The sequence below is a fragment of the Carettochelys insculpta genome, chromosome 1, assembly GCF_033958435.1.
Source record: "Carettochelys insculpta isolate YL-2023 chromosome 1, ASM3395843v1, whole genome shotgun sequence".
NCBI lineage: Eukaryota > Metazoa > Chordata > Testudines > Carettochelyidae > Carettochelys > Carettochelys insculpta.
The window spans coordinates 240,319,835-240,334,823 of NC_134137.1; the positions used below are offsets into that span (position 1 = coordinate 240,319,835).

General features: G+C 42.3%; 1 protein-coding gene across 2 annotated transcripts in view; it reads right to left on the bottom strand.

Moving 5' to 3' along the window:
* The window catches only part of ARHGEF5 (Rho guanine nucleotide exchange factor 5), a 49,550-nt gene extending 36,341 nt beyond the window's left edge, over window positions 1-13,209 (bottom strand). For both annotated transcript variants that reach the window (XM_075003083.1, XM_075003091.1), the window contains exon 1: window positions 13,072-13,209. In XM_075003083.1, the coding sequence (XP_074859184.1) occupies window positions 13,072-13,209 (138 nt within the window). The remainder of the gene's footprint in view (window positions 1-13,071) is intronic.
* Window positions 13,210-14,989: the final 1,780 nt, after the last annotated feature.

Sequence of the window (14,989 nt, forward strand, 5' to 3'; positions counted from 1 at the left end):
TGGGCTGAAATATACTTCTCTTAAATGCAAACTGAGAGTCTCCCAGACACGTATGACTCCAGGAAGTGGGTCTTTAAGAAAAGCAAAGAATAGCTGGAGGCTCACAATAAAATCGTGACACTTAGCAACACTGGAATTTCAGCAACCATCTTTTTCATATTTCTGCATTAGTGTCTTTCTGTTCAGTCCCTACTTAATTCCTGCAGCTTTGGGTATGTGAAATGGCTTTTCTGTGGGGGTTTCCTCCTGGCTTCTTTATGTGGGCAATGAGCACTTGCCAATATTTACATATTTTCTAAGCACAGAAAAGAATTTTATTTTAATACTGCATTTCAGCAGCAAAGTTATTTCTTCATGTGTTGCTGTCAGCCCACCTGATCTAGGTAAGATCTTTTCAAGGAAATGAGGAACCCTTCTCTGAAAAGCATTTTTCTAAGGTTGGCTGGGGAAAAGTTGTACTAACCACTGCATTCTCTTTCACCATTCCAGTACTGTCTAGAAAGCTCTAGTTTGTGGTTTTAAGTTGTTTGAGCCTTGCCTACATTACAAAATTAAACCATTCAGTTTGCAAAATCATTTGTATTTGACATACTGAGCTGTACATACTAATGACCAACTAGTGGCAGACTATAATTTTGTCATCATGGTCAGTGCTAACCATGCTCAACAATCCGATCCATCATACACACGCTAAGTATTTGCTGACATCTAGTCAGACCCATTTGCATCTGGCCCAATCCTGTAAAGATGCTCAGCAACCTCAACCCTCACTGTCTCCAATGCATGTAAAAGACAATCAGCACTCCCAGGATCAGCCCTGTATATTATTAGATTTCAACTAGTGTGTAAATTCTGCAAACAAATCATTTCATTTCCCATGCATCTCTCTGGAAATGACAAGAAACGCTTTAGCCTATGAAGCATATTCAAGATAGAAAGCAGACATGACCCAACAAGGTTGAAGCATTAATTTTATGTTATAGTCATTCAAACCCCACTAGTTATGATCTCCTAATCAACATATGTTTTAAGCATGCTGCTATCTCTTGATCAATTGCAAAATATGAAGCTTGATAGTCTGATCAAATAGGCGGCCACTTTGAAAGGAACTGAGCTACTCCCAGAATGTTCCTTCTGTCCATCAGCCCTGCCAGTCATTTGCCAAGAAGAGTACCACATACACACTGTGATTATCAAAGGATAGGACCAGAGCCAATGAAAACACAGGAATCCTCCATCAAGGGACATAAACCTATGAACTAGGAAAATGCAACTCCCAGGGACTACCCCATGAAAGGAGGTTCACAGTGGACAGCATGCAGCTAATGAAATAGCTCTACGTCATCCTTTTTCCTAGTCCTCAATGTAAGGGCATAATAGAATGCTCTGTTCTCCAGCTTTTTTTGGGTAGCACAAGGCTCAGAGTGGGCCTTGCAGTCAGAATGTAAGCTAAAGCAACTTTGAGGCTGTTGTAATTTATACCAGGGGCTTGGTCAAAAGTATGGAAGCTCATGCTTAAGCCACCCTCCCCCAGTTTCCTCCTGTGCCAAAGGAGGAATAGAGTGGAGAAGTAGGATCTATATGCCTAAACACTCTGGTGCTCACTATTTTAGCGTGCTGGCTGGAAGTCAGGGTGTGGGGCAGTTAAAGTGTTTGAACAGTCATGATGACTCACCCTGTAGTTTGTGGCAGAAACAGTTTCCTTTGCCTGCCTTACAACATCGTCTACAGATAAATTTCAACACAAGATGCGGGAGACACAAAGGAGTCAACAGAGCTGCTGCCAGGAGGGAACAACAGTGTATGGTGAGCTAGCAAGCTTTCTATGGACTAAGCAGCACTGGCAGAGTGAAATTTGCCAGCCTGGACTCATTTTCACTGACACGCCTGGAGCAACCTGAGTAGTAATGAAGCTGCAAACCACTTTCCCCCACATGTGTTCAGAAAGCTGCCCTGGAACATCCAGCTCCTGCAGCCACTCTCCCCAGCAGCTGCTGTCATCCCCCATCAAACTCCTCCACTAAAATCAGTGAGAGTTGACAGACTCTGGACTGTTTTGCTAAGCCAGAAGTGCGCTAGAGGCAGCTGCAGCACAGAGCTGAGATTGGTATGTTTCTGAGCAGCTTGGAAAGAGAGGGTCAAAATGTAGGAGGGTGCAGAAGAAGAAGGAAAAAAGTGGAAGGATTTCACTATCCTACCTGGGGATGTGGGAGTAGAGGAGAAGGGGGGGAAGAGGCTAGCAGAGTTGAGATGAGGGGAATTAGGAAAAAGCAGAAGAGCTATCACAGCAACTAGGCAGGGAGGGATAGAGAATAGCCTCTGTCTTGCAAGGGGAGAGGAGGAAAGAAAGAGAAGAAATAAAAAGAGTCGCCCTCTTACAGCAGTGCAGAGGCGAGAAGACACACCCCACTTCCTGATAGGAAAGTAGAGAGGACAGGAGTCCACTTCTCACAGTTGTGAGTGAGGCAGGGAGCAGATGAAATAATGAGTACAAAGCTCCTCCCTCATAGCCAGGGCTGTTTCTAGGCCAAATGACAATGAGCCTCCTCAGTTCCATTTATTAAACTTCTGAAAACATTTTGTTTTTTTTGCATTTGTAGCCCATTTCATGACTTTGATGCATGATTTGCATGCACAATTTATCCCTATCATGTAAGAAGATAAATTTGCGAGCTAGGATCTGAAAATCTCTATTTATGCATATCATTGTTGCTCATTGAGTCTGCAGACATCAAACCAAAATGGCTCTCTGTAACCACCTACAGGTTACTGATGTACCTAAACCTGGGACCTCCAGAGCTTAGTGCAGAAGCCTGTACAATTTGACCTCAAGGCATACACACAAAGACAAAAATGTTTCTTTTCAGCTTATAAAATCTTTTCAGTTTTAAGAATAACTGAAATATCTAACATCAAGATATCGGACAGTGCACCAACATTGGGTTGACCTGTATCAACCAGTGGGTCACAGTAGGTGCCAGCCTTAAAATGTTATCTGTAATCCTTTAGCTCGAAAGGTCACTTTTCGTGCCTGAGCCCTCACAAACTGAAGCTCACCATCGTACAGATTCAAAGACTGACCAATGGCATTTTCAAGTAATAAAATAGCAAAAGCAATGTGAGTCTTTCATTGGCCATCATCAATTCAGATATGTTTTAGGGAGCCTGAGCTTTGAAAAACTCACCCTCGCCACTGTGACCATCAGAGTGGGCAGAATCCATAAAGCTCTCCACACATTAGGAAAAGTGCCCCTCATCTCTGCATCCTGAATGAACTGGAGAACTTAGCGTGCTTGACTACTTCCCATGTTGCAAAATATGACAGATGTTGTCCAATTCAACACAGAGGTCTTTATCATGACGTCTAAACCTTCCCCATGAGTCAGCCTCCAGTGAAGGTCCATGAAGTTGTTTAAGAGCATTTTTGGTCTGCTTATAGCTCACTAATATCATACAACCCCCCTCCTAGCCCCCTACCCCAGGCCTCTTTGCAGAGCTTCATTTGTCCAAACCTTCCTTTGACAGACACTCAAGCAGTGTCACCATGCACCCATCTTCCCATCACCTCATCTTTGCCTTATAACAAACTGTCTCTTATTCCAATGACTACAAGTTACCTGGGACAAAGGCTCAACTGTGCAGTGATGGCATTTTCAAAACTCTTGTCCCTGTAGACCACAATGAAATCAAAGAGGTCTCTCAGCAAAGTTGTAGTGATTGCAATGTCCATTGACTGCGTTTGTGATCCTTGGAATAGGATATCAGGTCAAACCATAATAGAGACCAGAAATTTGAAGTCAGTTACCTGGCTTGCCAGGCTTTGCATTTTGTGTGCGATTCTGGCCACGACTGCACCAGTTCCATCAGCATATTGAAAACCTCAGTCACTTGGTACCTCACTGACCTTTTATGCTCTCAATGCAGCTCTCCCAGTGAGTGTCACTTAGCTTCATGCTCAGATTTGTCATACTGTCCCTGAAGACCTTCCACCTGATAGCTGAAGTTGAAAATAGGATGTATATCTTTTGTAGAACCTCCTGGAGGCTAAAAATAAAGTAGTATGGAGACACACATCTCACAGAGCTAGAAAGGACCTTGGGAAGTTATTAAGTGCAGCCCCTGCCCCCCACCCTCTTGGCAGGACCAAGCACCCTCCCCCCCTTTTTTTTTGGAATCTGTTTGCCCCAGATTCCTAACTGGCCCCCTTAAGGATTAAGCTCACAACCCTGGGTTTAGCAGGCTAAGGTGCAAACTACTGAGCTATCTCACCCCCTGCTATAGTCACTGCAACAAGGTTGAGGGAAGGGAAAATGCTCTCAAATTCAACATAAGGAACCTTGCAAACACACCACTGCTTCTTCTTTCATGTCAGTCTCATTGTCATAGTCCTGGCCACAGCAGTCCTGAAACTTTACTTTATTCCAATTCAAAACATTCATAAACAGTTCTGTTAGGCCTTTTCCAGTATAATCATCCAGACCATACGCAGAGGAAGTATTCCTTTACTTGGAAACAGCCATCCTCATCATCAACAAACTGTAAATGGCATCTTTTCACTGTGAATACTACTGGGAGTTCAATCCCTTTGCCAAGCCACATCAGTATGCTACCTAGCACCTTCTTTGCCATGAGGTTCATCAGTTTTGCTGCCATAATGGTTCATAACTTCTTTACATGACCCACCATAGATGCTCTTGCATGAAATCATTGTATTTTCCAAGGAGTTCTACCAAACTGAGATTACCATTCTGGTTCAGCAAACATTTTATTCAATGAGCCCTAGAAATCCAAATTACTCTTTGCAAGGAAGAGAATTCAGATCAGATGCTCCAGCGTGTTTCTCCAATGCTGGATTTATTCATTAATAATGCACTGGTTTTCTGTATCTTTGTATTTATGAAGCTTGACCTGGGTTAGATTTGGAGTAGGCCATAAAATGGCCAGGTGACCTTTCATGTTGCTTCAGAGCATCAGCTGAATTATGCCATTAGTTGTACCTGGAAAGCACAAGCAATGATTTGGCATTCTTCTCAAATATTTTGCAAGAAAAACAAAACACAGTCAGTTGATTTCAAGTGAACAAGCAACATCAATTCACTTTCTCCCCATTCTCCAGTGCTCTTTCACAGTGTAACACTGAGAAGTGTTGCATTTGCTCATTACTGGAAATGTCATAGCCTCAGTTTTGCCTGACCCATTCAAAATTGTATAATCAATACCGGCAGAATTTAGGCTTGCTGGCCATAAAGCAGGATCTGATGTATTGGTTTGTGGTGTGCATTTTTTCTCAATGTTGTATGTCATCACACAAGGCTGAATCTTCTTTGTCATTACTCTCCTTTTCATATGGAATCATTTTCATGTGAGACACATTCTTCTTTACCATCATCTCTCTTCTTTACACCAGCAGAAAAAATGGACAATTCTCCATCATTTTCTTCTAACTTCCATTCCTTACCTTCAAGTAAACCTGCTAATACCCAGACACGGGGCTTTCATCATTTATGGTTCACACCTCAACTTCTTCTGCACTGAGACAATTGCAACTGAAAAAAGACCAGTCTATGTTGTTCTTTCTGTGATATTTTCTCATCACATTTGCCCCTTGTTGCAAAGCAGATTGCAACTGAGCTCTTTGCTTCCTATACTGAGCTCCTGAAGGTTTCTCAGGGGCATCTATTATTTTCTACAGGGGAAAACAGACAGTATTAGGGAGAATAAAAGTCTATGCTCTGCAGTCCTAGAAAGTCATCAAACATTATGTGTTACACTTAGCAAAAGAAGTAACAGTATTTCTTTCATACTATTGCTTAGATAGGAGTTTGATATCTCTGGTAGCTCACCAAATATATCTTTTATTAATCACTACCTATACTCCTCAAGTCTTAAAGAACAAAGACACTTTCACAGTTTCACAATAAAACAACACAGCTGATGGGTTCTCACTTCACTTCATTTTTCTATTCATTGAGTGGAGATGCTACACCCATTGTATACCCATGAGGGCATGGCTGAGAATTTTCTAGGAAGTCCAAGGAAAATGTAGTTCCCCCAAAATTTGGAAGGTTTGATAAGATTCAGCAAAGGTCCAAAACATTTTAGGTGGTTAATGAAAAATGAATTGACAAAATGAATACCTAAAGCATTTTATTTCAAACATTGTATTTTCCCTTTTGTTGCAAGCCCCAGGCCCTTTGTCACCTATGACACCTACACCTAAATCTAGCCCTGCATCACGGAAAGATAGGGAGGAGACAAAGGGAGAGTAAAGCTCCCCCTCTTCCCAGAGGTTGCCAAAAAGAATTAAGGATCCAGAGACAGTGCACTGCACAGCCGGTAGGGAGTGTTCTGGGCTTCTCCACAGGGTCCTGTGCATATTCTGCCTCTGCTGCAGCATAGGAGGCTAGTGGGCATCTGCTAATTAAACATCAAGAACAGCAAATTAGACCTGAACCTGGGCGTGCACTTGGCCATGTTAGAGCTGAATAAGACCCAAAACCATCTGATTTAAGCATAATAGAACTCACCCATATACTGTAGGCCCTTTAGAATGATTCACCAGTTCCAGAGATACAGTGCCACATTTTGCACCCGCCACTATTTGTAGCACTATTACAATAGTGTACAGCTGAGATCAGGGCCTCGATTGTGGGAGGCACTGAACTAACTTACAGTCAGAAGCAGAAGCAGTCCCTGCCCTGAGACACTTACAGACTCATTGGATGAAACAGACCAAGTGCAGAAATATTATCTCCATTTTACAGCTGAGGAGCTGAGAGAGAGAAATCACCTCGCTTGTCTCAGGTTACACAAGCAACCTGTGACAGAGTCAGAATTTGAGCTGAGATCTCCTGAGTCCCACTCAGGGCTTAACCCTAAAACAAGCCTTCCTCTTAAGTTTCCCTCACAAAAAGTCCTCTACTGATATCATTCAGGAAGGAATGGTCATGCAGCTCCTGATGGTGCTCCAGAATCCAGCAGTAAGCAATGAAAGTGACAAATGCAAAAAAGGCAAGAAAAATAAATGAACAAAGGAAAGTTGTGAAACAAGCAAAACCATATGGATAGCAATGCATGGGAAAATGTTATTGAGTAATCCCAGAAAGCTATAACCACGGAAATGACGCCTCACTCATGTGGTTGTAAAAGAATATAGTTACTCATTTTCATGCAAGCCAAGTATGCTAATAAGAATTCACCCTAAACACGTGATCATGAGGAAGAAGCAAGGAGGGCAGAAGACTTACTCTTTTGGATTGGCTAGCAATTTGATCAACTTATCTCAAGAGATCCAGTTTGCCCAGAAAGATGCCCACCATGTGTAAAACAGTCAGTAGTGTCACCTGAAATGCTAACATGACTATTCTGGAAACTCTGTACTACGTCGTCTACCAAAGAGAGGAACCTAGAAAAGGGGTAGAGATCCAAGTGGTTTTATATGACACCGGACTATAGATGCCTTCTTCCCCAGACTTCAACCAACTTTGATAATTCTTGCAGAGACGCAGATCCTCTGACAAAAAATTCAATATAAAAAGGGATCAGTTCACAGATTCTTCTTTCCTGAGCCTATCCAGCTTCAGTGTACCTCCAGCAATCAGGTCACCACTCCTCCTCCCCAGTCTAGCATTAGTTACGTACACAACAGGACAAGTAAAAGAGTAATATTAAAGTTGCAAAGTCAAGCACTAAAATGTTAGGAACTACCACAGATGGCCTGAAGACTGACTGATCAACTTTAAGTCATTACCTTCCGCATATATATTTGTGGTACAGTGTTTAATTACATGATTACATGCTATTTTTATGATTTTGCAAAGTCATATGCAACCGAAAACAAGATCTCACAACAGGAAAGTAATTTTTGTAGCTCATGCGTCAGTTGTTGATACATATTTTTATATTTGCATAGGGCTGTACAGATTTGAATGTATTTGTTTTGATTATTGAGGGAAAACATAGCAGTCGGTATTGGAGTCAAGGATGCCTTGCCATCTTGTGGCAGTTATGAACAATGGCAACACCCAACATACTGTACCTTGACTCAGTTCTTACAGCCTGGGTCATCTTGTAAAGTCTGTGTTACGAGCTCAAGCACTTTTGAGACTTAGTATAATCAGTCACAGCCAGGAACCAGCTCTGTGCAGAACTCTCTGGAGACCTGAGCAGAACACTTCCTTCTTTGACTTGGACCTCATCCCTTATGCCTTTTGGTGGTCAGGCTGCTAATCTCTCCTCCCATGATACATTCCCAGCAAGATTAAGCTTTCTGGAACTGGGCTGCTGTCCTTCTTCCTATGAAATGATTTAGCTGTAATTTCCTAACCCTAGATGCCCTACTCCAGAGGCCTCCTCACCTGATCTGCTCTAGTTCTGGATATATCCTTTCTGAGGCTGATCTAATCCAACTTGGACACAACCACAAGAGGGTAGTTACAGAGTCTCCTTCCCTAATCTGATGCAGTTCTGAAATATCCTCAATAACTAAATAGCATATGCTTCCACCCGTCCTCCTCATCCAGTTCAAAATGCATTCTCCAGTGACTGTGTCTTCTGCTCAGTGCAATCAGGTTTCCATTTCACTTTCTAGTGATTAGGTCACCAAACACTTCTGCCTGGCTGAATCCATCTGGGATATACCTCCTCTAGCTCAGTCCAGCTCCATCATGCCTTCCAAAGACTAGGTTGCAGATGTCTCCTCAACAGTTCTGTCCATATCCCATACACTTGCTTATGATGACCTCTACACATCCTCCAGCTCGAAAACACCAAAGCCAAGTCACAGAAACCTGCTTTCTCTCCTGATGCACTTCCTAAACCTCATCTGAATTCACAGCCAAGATCTTCCTCCCCTGACCCTAGGCAGCTCTGAGGCACTCTCTAGTCACAGGCTGTCCCCTTCCCTGCTCCCATTCAACTCTGAAACATCCTCCAGTGTTATGGCCAGACACCTTCCTCCCATGTCTTGGCTGAGCTCAGAACCATCTTTCAATATCGGAGTCAGAGACACTGCTGCCTGAACCTGATGGATTAATTTATTAATTGATTACCCTGTGGAAATTCCACTGTAGTTGTATTTGCATAAAACTACGTAAAACTCAAGAGGTGAATTAGGTGAGGTGGCAGAAGTATTTTATTGATAGATTAATTCAGGAGTTTGCAAACTGGAAGGGTCATGACCCCTCACAGGGTCAGATGCGGGTCCCAATCTATCAACTCCATGAGGCTGACAGCACTAAGCTCCCATTAAATTAAATTAACCCCCCTTTTTAATATATAAGGAGGAGGGTGGCATACAGAAGCTTGCTATGTGAAACGGGTCATCAGTACAAATAGTCTGAAATTCAACTACACAAACAGTAGAGCCAGAAGTTCCTGTGAGTGGAAAAGACCAGTTCAGACAGGTTATCACAAACCTGCACCCACACAGCTCAATCTGTGAAACAAGCTAACAGCCTTACATCCACAGAGTGGAACAATCGTTCCCTCGTGACTTTGGCATGTGTCAGTTTCAGATACATCACAACCAGGTTACAACCCCTCTTCCCAGGATCCAGCTTCAGTGCACCCTCCTGCTGTATCAGACAATATCCCCCTTAGTTCTGCATACTGGGACCAGAAGACCATTTTTCAGGTCCTGCAAAGACACTCCCCACCCCACTGCCCTTCCCGAGAAACTGAGGGACAAAGTGACTTGGACATACCTTTGTGCCTCAGTTACGTACTCTGGGCCCACCCACCCCTCTGTCCCCACTATAAACTATAATATCACTTGAGGCTGTTCTACTGGTTGAACCTCTCTAGTCCAGCATGCTCATGTCCAGCAACATCCATGGTCCGGTGCAATGTTAGTTATCTGGATGTTCAGTTATCAAGGGTACAGCCAAATTTCTCATGGTCCCGTTCAGTTTGTTTACAGCCACTAGTCTTGGCTCTCAATGTTCTGTGCTGTTATTTAGCTCTAATTTGCCCCTAAGTATCTTCTAAGAGTCCAGTAAACAGTGGAAGTGTTGCTAATGCTGTGAGACAAAATTTTGGAAAATTCTCGTGTTCAGCACCAGTCAGGTCCTGAGGGTGCTGGCCAAGAGATGTTCAACCTGTATTATACTGAAGCATAATCTGTTAAAAAATTTAGGGAATGATCATGGGCAGTACGTTGAACAAACAAGAATTAGGAATTCCACCTCGCAGAAAAAGACATAAAAAGATCCAATGGCTGGAAGCAGAAGTTAAACAACTTCACACAATAAATAAGGCTTTCCTGAGTCACAGTAAGGGTAATTAACCATTGAAACAATTTATCTGTGGCTGTGGTAGATTTCCAATCACTTGAAGTCTTTAAATCAAGCCTGATGTCTTTCTAACAGAACATTCAAACAGAAACTTTGAGCTTGGTATCTACATTATTAGGTGACTATCTTTGGGTATAAAGATAGTCATACTAGATGAGCACATTGGTTCATTCTGGGCTCCAAATTTCAGCCTGTATTAATTTTGGGCTGAATGAGCAGAAGTTTCACCTCCTTGAGTAGTGGGACAGTGTTCCCTCGCTATATGACTGAGACCTGGGTAGAACTACACCTGTATCACTGAATTCATTTCTAGGTGCCTCATTAGCAGAAAGAAAATAGGGATTGCAGACAAGACCTACGAAAACTATTATGGAGGCTGGAGGGACTGACTAAGAAGAGGCTATTATATTATCAAAATACATTTAATTTAGCTGATAGTCACTAGGTAGTGGGCATGATAACAAGGAACTGGGAGAATAACTCAGAACAATTTATTTGCTTCATTTTGCTAGTGGAAATTGTCAACAGGCAATGTTGTGAGATTTGTTTGTAACCAGCAATGATTTACCTGATAATTTCTTGGCTTGTGGAGTGGTTGCATGCAGTTTTGAAGTTCACCGTACAAAATGTGATCCGTTTTGATTAGATACGTAAGTCACCAGCTAAAATTTGGTTCCCTGATAAAATGGTTAACTCTTGGCATGTCGGGTGTGAACACTCATGAGACTGAATTCAAATATCATTTTTCACAAACATTTTACAATATTTTTTAAAATGAGCCTTACAAGGATAACCAGGGAAAGTGAACACAGAAGGGGCATGAGCAAAAATGGAGAAAGTTCTTTTTTTGTTTTTTCAGATTAACATTTGTATAAAACTTATTGCCATTTGCATCCACATCTAGATAACAATCCAGAAGTCTTTGAAAAGAGTGAATCTCAAGGAAGGAGAGGAATTAAGTCAGTGCAAGAGGCTATGACTCAGAATAATGGGAGGCAGTTAAGAAAGGCCTGAATATCAGGAATATCTTTCTGTCAGTAAGATTGATCAAGCTCTTAAATAGCTTCCCAAAGAACGTTCAGAAGCCCCATTGCTTGGGATAGTTAACACATGACTGGACAGCTTGATGAACTACTAACATGCACTGTAGGAGACAATCCCATGTTAGCAAAGTGACATACTGGATCTGAAGTAGCAAGGCTTGTCCATCCATAGGGATGAGGCGTACTTTTCTCCTGAAATGCATATTCCACTTCATGGATGAGGTCTCATGTATCTCCTCCCTGAGACCTTTCTCAGTTCCTATATTCTGAATGGAGTATGGATCACACATATAGTTTTCCCCTAAATCAGTCCAGCTTATATACACCCTCTACGAACAGAATCAGAGATCATCCCCTTGACCACACCACCTCCAATAAATCATTCAGTTAACAAATCACAGGCTCCATCTCTCCTTGCACTCTCCAGCTCCAAAACATGTCTGAGAATCACATCAGACACCCCCTCTCTGATCCGATCCAGGTCTGCCATATCTTAAGGAACTGGCATATAGCTGCCTCCTCCTTTGACTATATCCACCTCCAGTATACCACTGTAACAATCCATACAACCTCAGGTCTGTAACAGGAGCACAACAGGAAGTGTAAGTATTATGGGAGGAGGGACAAGTGAAGTGGGAAATATGGGTATTAAGGCCTTAGGGTAGGTTTTTGTGACCATCTCTGCTCATCACCATCAAGGTTGCTTGGGTAAGCACAGAGTGAAAGGAGAGTAATAGTATTCAGGTACCATGAACCTCACTCTGATTTCCTATCTCCTATGTGCCATAAAAGTCAGAAAACTCAGCAAATAAACCACACAGGAAAGCAATAAAGTGCCCAGGGTTCAGACAGTCCAGAACCTCCAGTCAACTTCCTCAACAGCCTTGTCAGGGTCAGAGCAAATACCATGGTTACCCACCTTTGCCGACGGAGTGGGGGCACTATTAAATGCCCTGCTGGGCACTGAAGCCAGGAGTCGATGTAGGCCTCAGGCCCTACTTACTATCGGGAAGATAAGAGGGAGGAGATGGAAGACAGAAGGAGATTTACTCTTTGGACAAATTAAACCCAGGCTGTTTCCCCTACTTAGGTGCAGGTTAACCACTGCAGGTTGAACAGAACCATTGGTTATTTTTCCCCTGGGGCTCCACCCACTGGGGTTTGAACCAGGCCTCCTTGCTACTATCCCTAAGGATGCAGGTCTGCCTTTGACTGAACCCAGATCTCACAGAGTGTCATCTCCTGAGGGGTATGTGTGCAGTGAAGACTGAATCCAGACTCTACAGTCACTGCCTTTAGGGACATATCCCCATTCAGAATTAAACTCAGTCCCCTGATGTCTGTGCTTGAGGAAGGGAAATATACCTACCAACCAGGCCCCCTTGCTATTATTCCTAGAAGGGAATATTCCCTGGAGATTTACGTTTGTATCCTAAGCAGGTCTTTGCCCATGAAAGCTTATGCTCCAAAAATAACTGTTAGTCTATAAGATGCCACAGGACTTCTTGTTGTATCCTAAAATGGTGGACCACTCTCCTCTCTCTCTCCTGCCTACTTTCATGAAGTTGCTTGTTCGACACCATTACATTCTTGATTAAATCTTCTGACATGGCTCAGCTGCAATTCCTGTACAAGGCCTCACGTCTCTCCCTTCCCAGCTCCCTCTGGAATGTGGCAATAAAGCAAAGTTCCCCTCCCGTAGTACTGCAAAGAGAGACACAATCCAGTTCTCTTACCTGCTGGGTGTCACATCCTGGATTTTTGGGCCAGTGCTTTGCTTTGAGCCCAGCTCCAGTCGCTGTTCCTGCTGTCGTTCCTACAATAGGAATCAGATTTAAGTTTTTCTGTCTTCCCTGAGGCTGAAGGTATTTCATTTGTGTCTAACTTTTCAGGTGAGTGGGGCACACCTACTCTAGCTGGGAGAGACAGGAAGCAAGGAGAGCTACGGGCTGATTGGTCTTCTCTGAAGCACAGAGTCTAGTAAGGAAATACAGAACTCACAATCACAGACCAAGTTAAGAGAGGAGAGAGAGAAAGCTGAGCACAAAGCAAAGTGAAAGAATAATACAGGGAGACGAGGAAGAAAGGAGAGACAGGAAGAAAGGCTACAGCCTTAGATTATTTACCCGTTAAGAAGTCACCACCCTTTCAAAAACAAAAATATCTGAGTCTGTGATTTTTCTGGTGGCAAAAGCAGTGTTTGGGTCAGTGCCATCTAGAAATGTAAAGCTGAATCATAACTGGTTTACTTTTTTGTTTCACCTTAAAAATGTAAACAAATCCAGTATTGCCTGCCTCTGCCATTCAACAATCAAGCCCTAAGAAATAATGGCGTAAAAATCATGAGATTTAAAGGATAGGTTACAAACCACTGTTAATAACTCCGCAATTTCACATTTGAGTTCTTTCAGAACCCTTGGGTGAATACCGTCTGGTCCTGGAGACTTGTTACTATTCAGCTTATCAATTAACTCCAAAACCTCCTCTAATGTCACTTCAATCTGGGAGAGTTCCTCAGATTTGTCACCTAAAAAGGCTGGCTCAGATTTAGGAACCTCTGTAACATCCTCAGCCGTGAAGACTGAAGCAAAGAAATCATTTAATCGCTTCGCAATGGCACTGTCTTCCTTGATCGCTCCTTTTATATCTTTATCGTCCAAGGGCCTCACTGCTTTTTTAGCAGGCTTCCTGCTTCTAATGTATTTAAAAAACATTTTACTATCATTTTTTGAATTTTTGAATTTTTTGAATGTTCCTCAAAATCTTTTTTGGCTTTTCTTACTACATTATGACACTTAATTTGGGAGTGTTTATGTTCCTTTCTATTTTCCTCACTAGGATTTGACTTCCACTTTTTAAAAGCTGCCCTTTTCTCTCTCACTGCCTTTTTAACATGGCTGTTAAGCCATGGTGGTTCTTTGTTAGGTCTCTTACTGTATTTTTTTATTTGGGGTATACATTTAAGTTGGGCCTCTAGTATGGTGTCTTTAAACAGTTTCCATGCAGCTTCCAGGGATTTTAGTTTAGTTACTCTATCTTTTAGTTTCTGTTTAACTAGCTTCCTCATTTTAGTGTAATTCCCCTTTTTGAAATTAAATGCCGGAGTGTTTGACCGCTGCGGTGTTCTTCCCAACACAGGAATATTAAAAGTTATTATATTGTGGTCACTATTTCCAAGCGGTCCAGTAACAGTTACCTCTTGGACCAGATCCTGCGTTCCAGTCAGGACTAGATCGAGAATTGACTCTCCTCTTGTGGGTTCCTGTACTAGCTGCTCCAAGAAGCAGTCATTTAAGGCATCAAGAAATTTAATCTCTGAATCCCGTGCTGAGGTGACATGTACCCAATCAATATGGGGATAATTGAAATCTCCTATTATTACTGTGTTTTTTATTTTGATAGCCTCTCTAATCTCCCTTAACATTTCAGCATCACTATCACTATCCTGGTTAGGTGGTCGGTAATATATTCCTAATGCCATATTCATATTAGAGGAATGAATTGTTATCCATAATGATTCTATGGAACATTTTGATTCCTTTAGGATTTTTGCTTCATTTGATTCTATATTAACCTTCACATATAGTACCACTCCACCACCGGAATGACCTGTTCTATCTTTCCAATATAATTTATATCCCGGTATGATAGTGT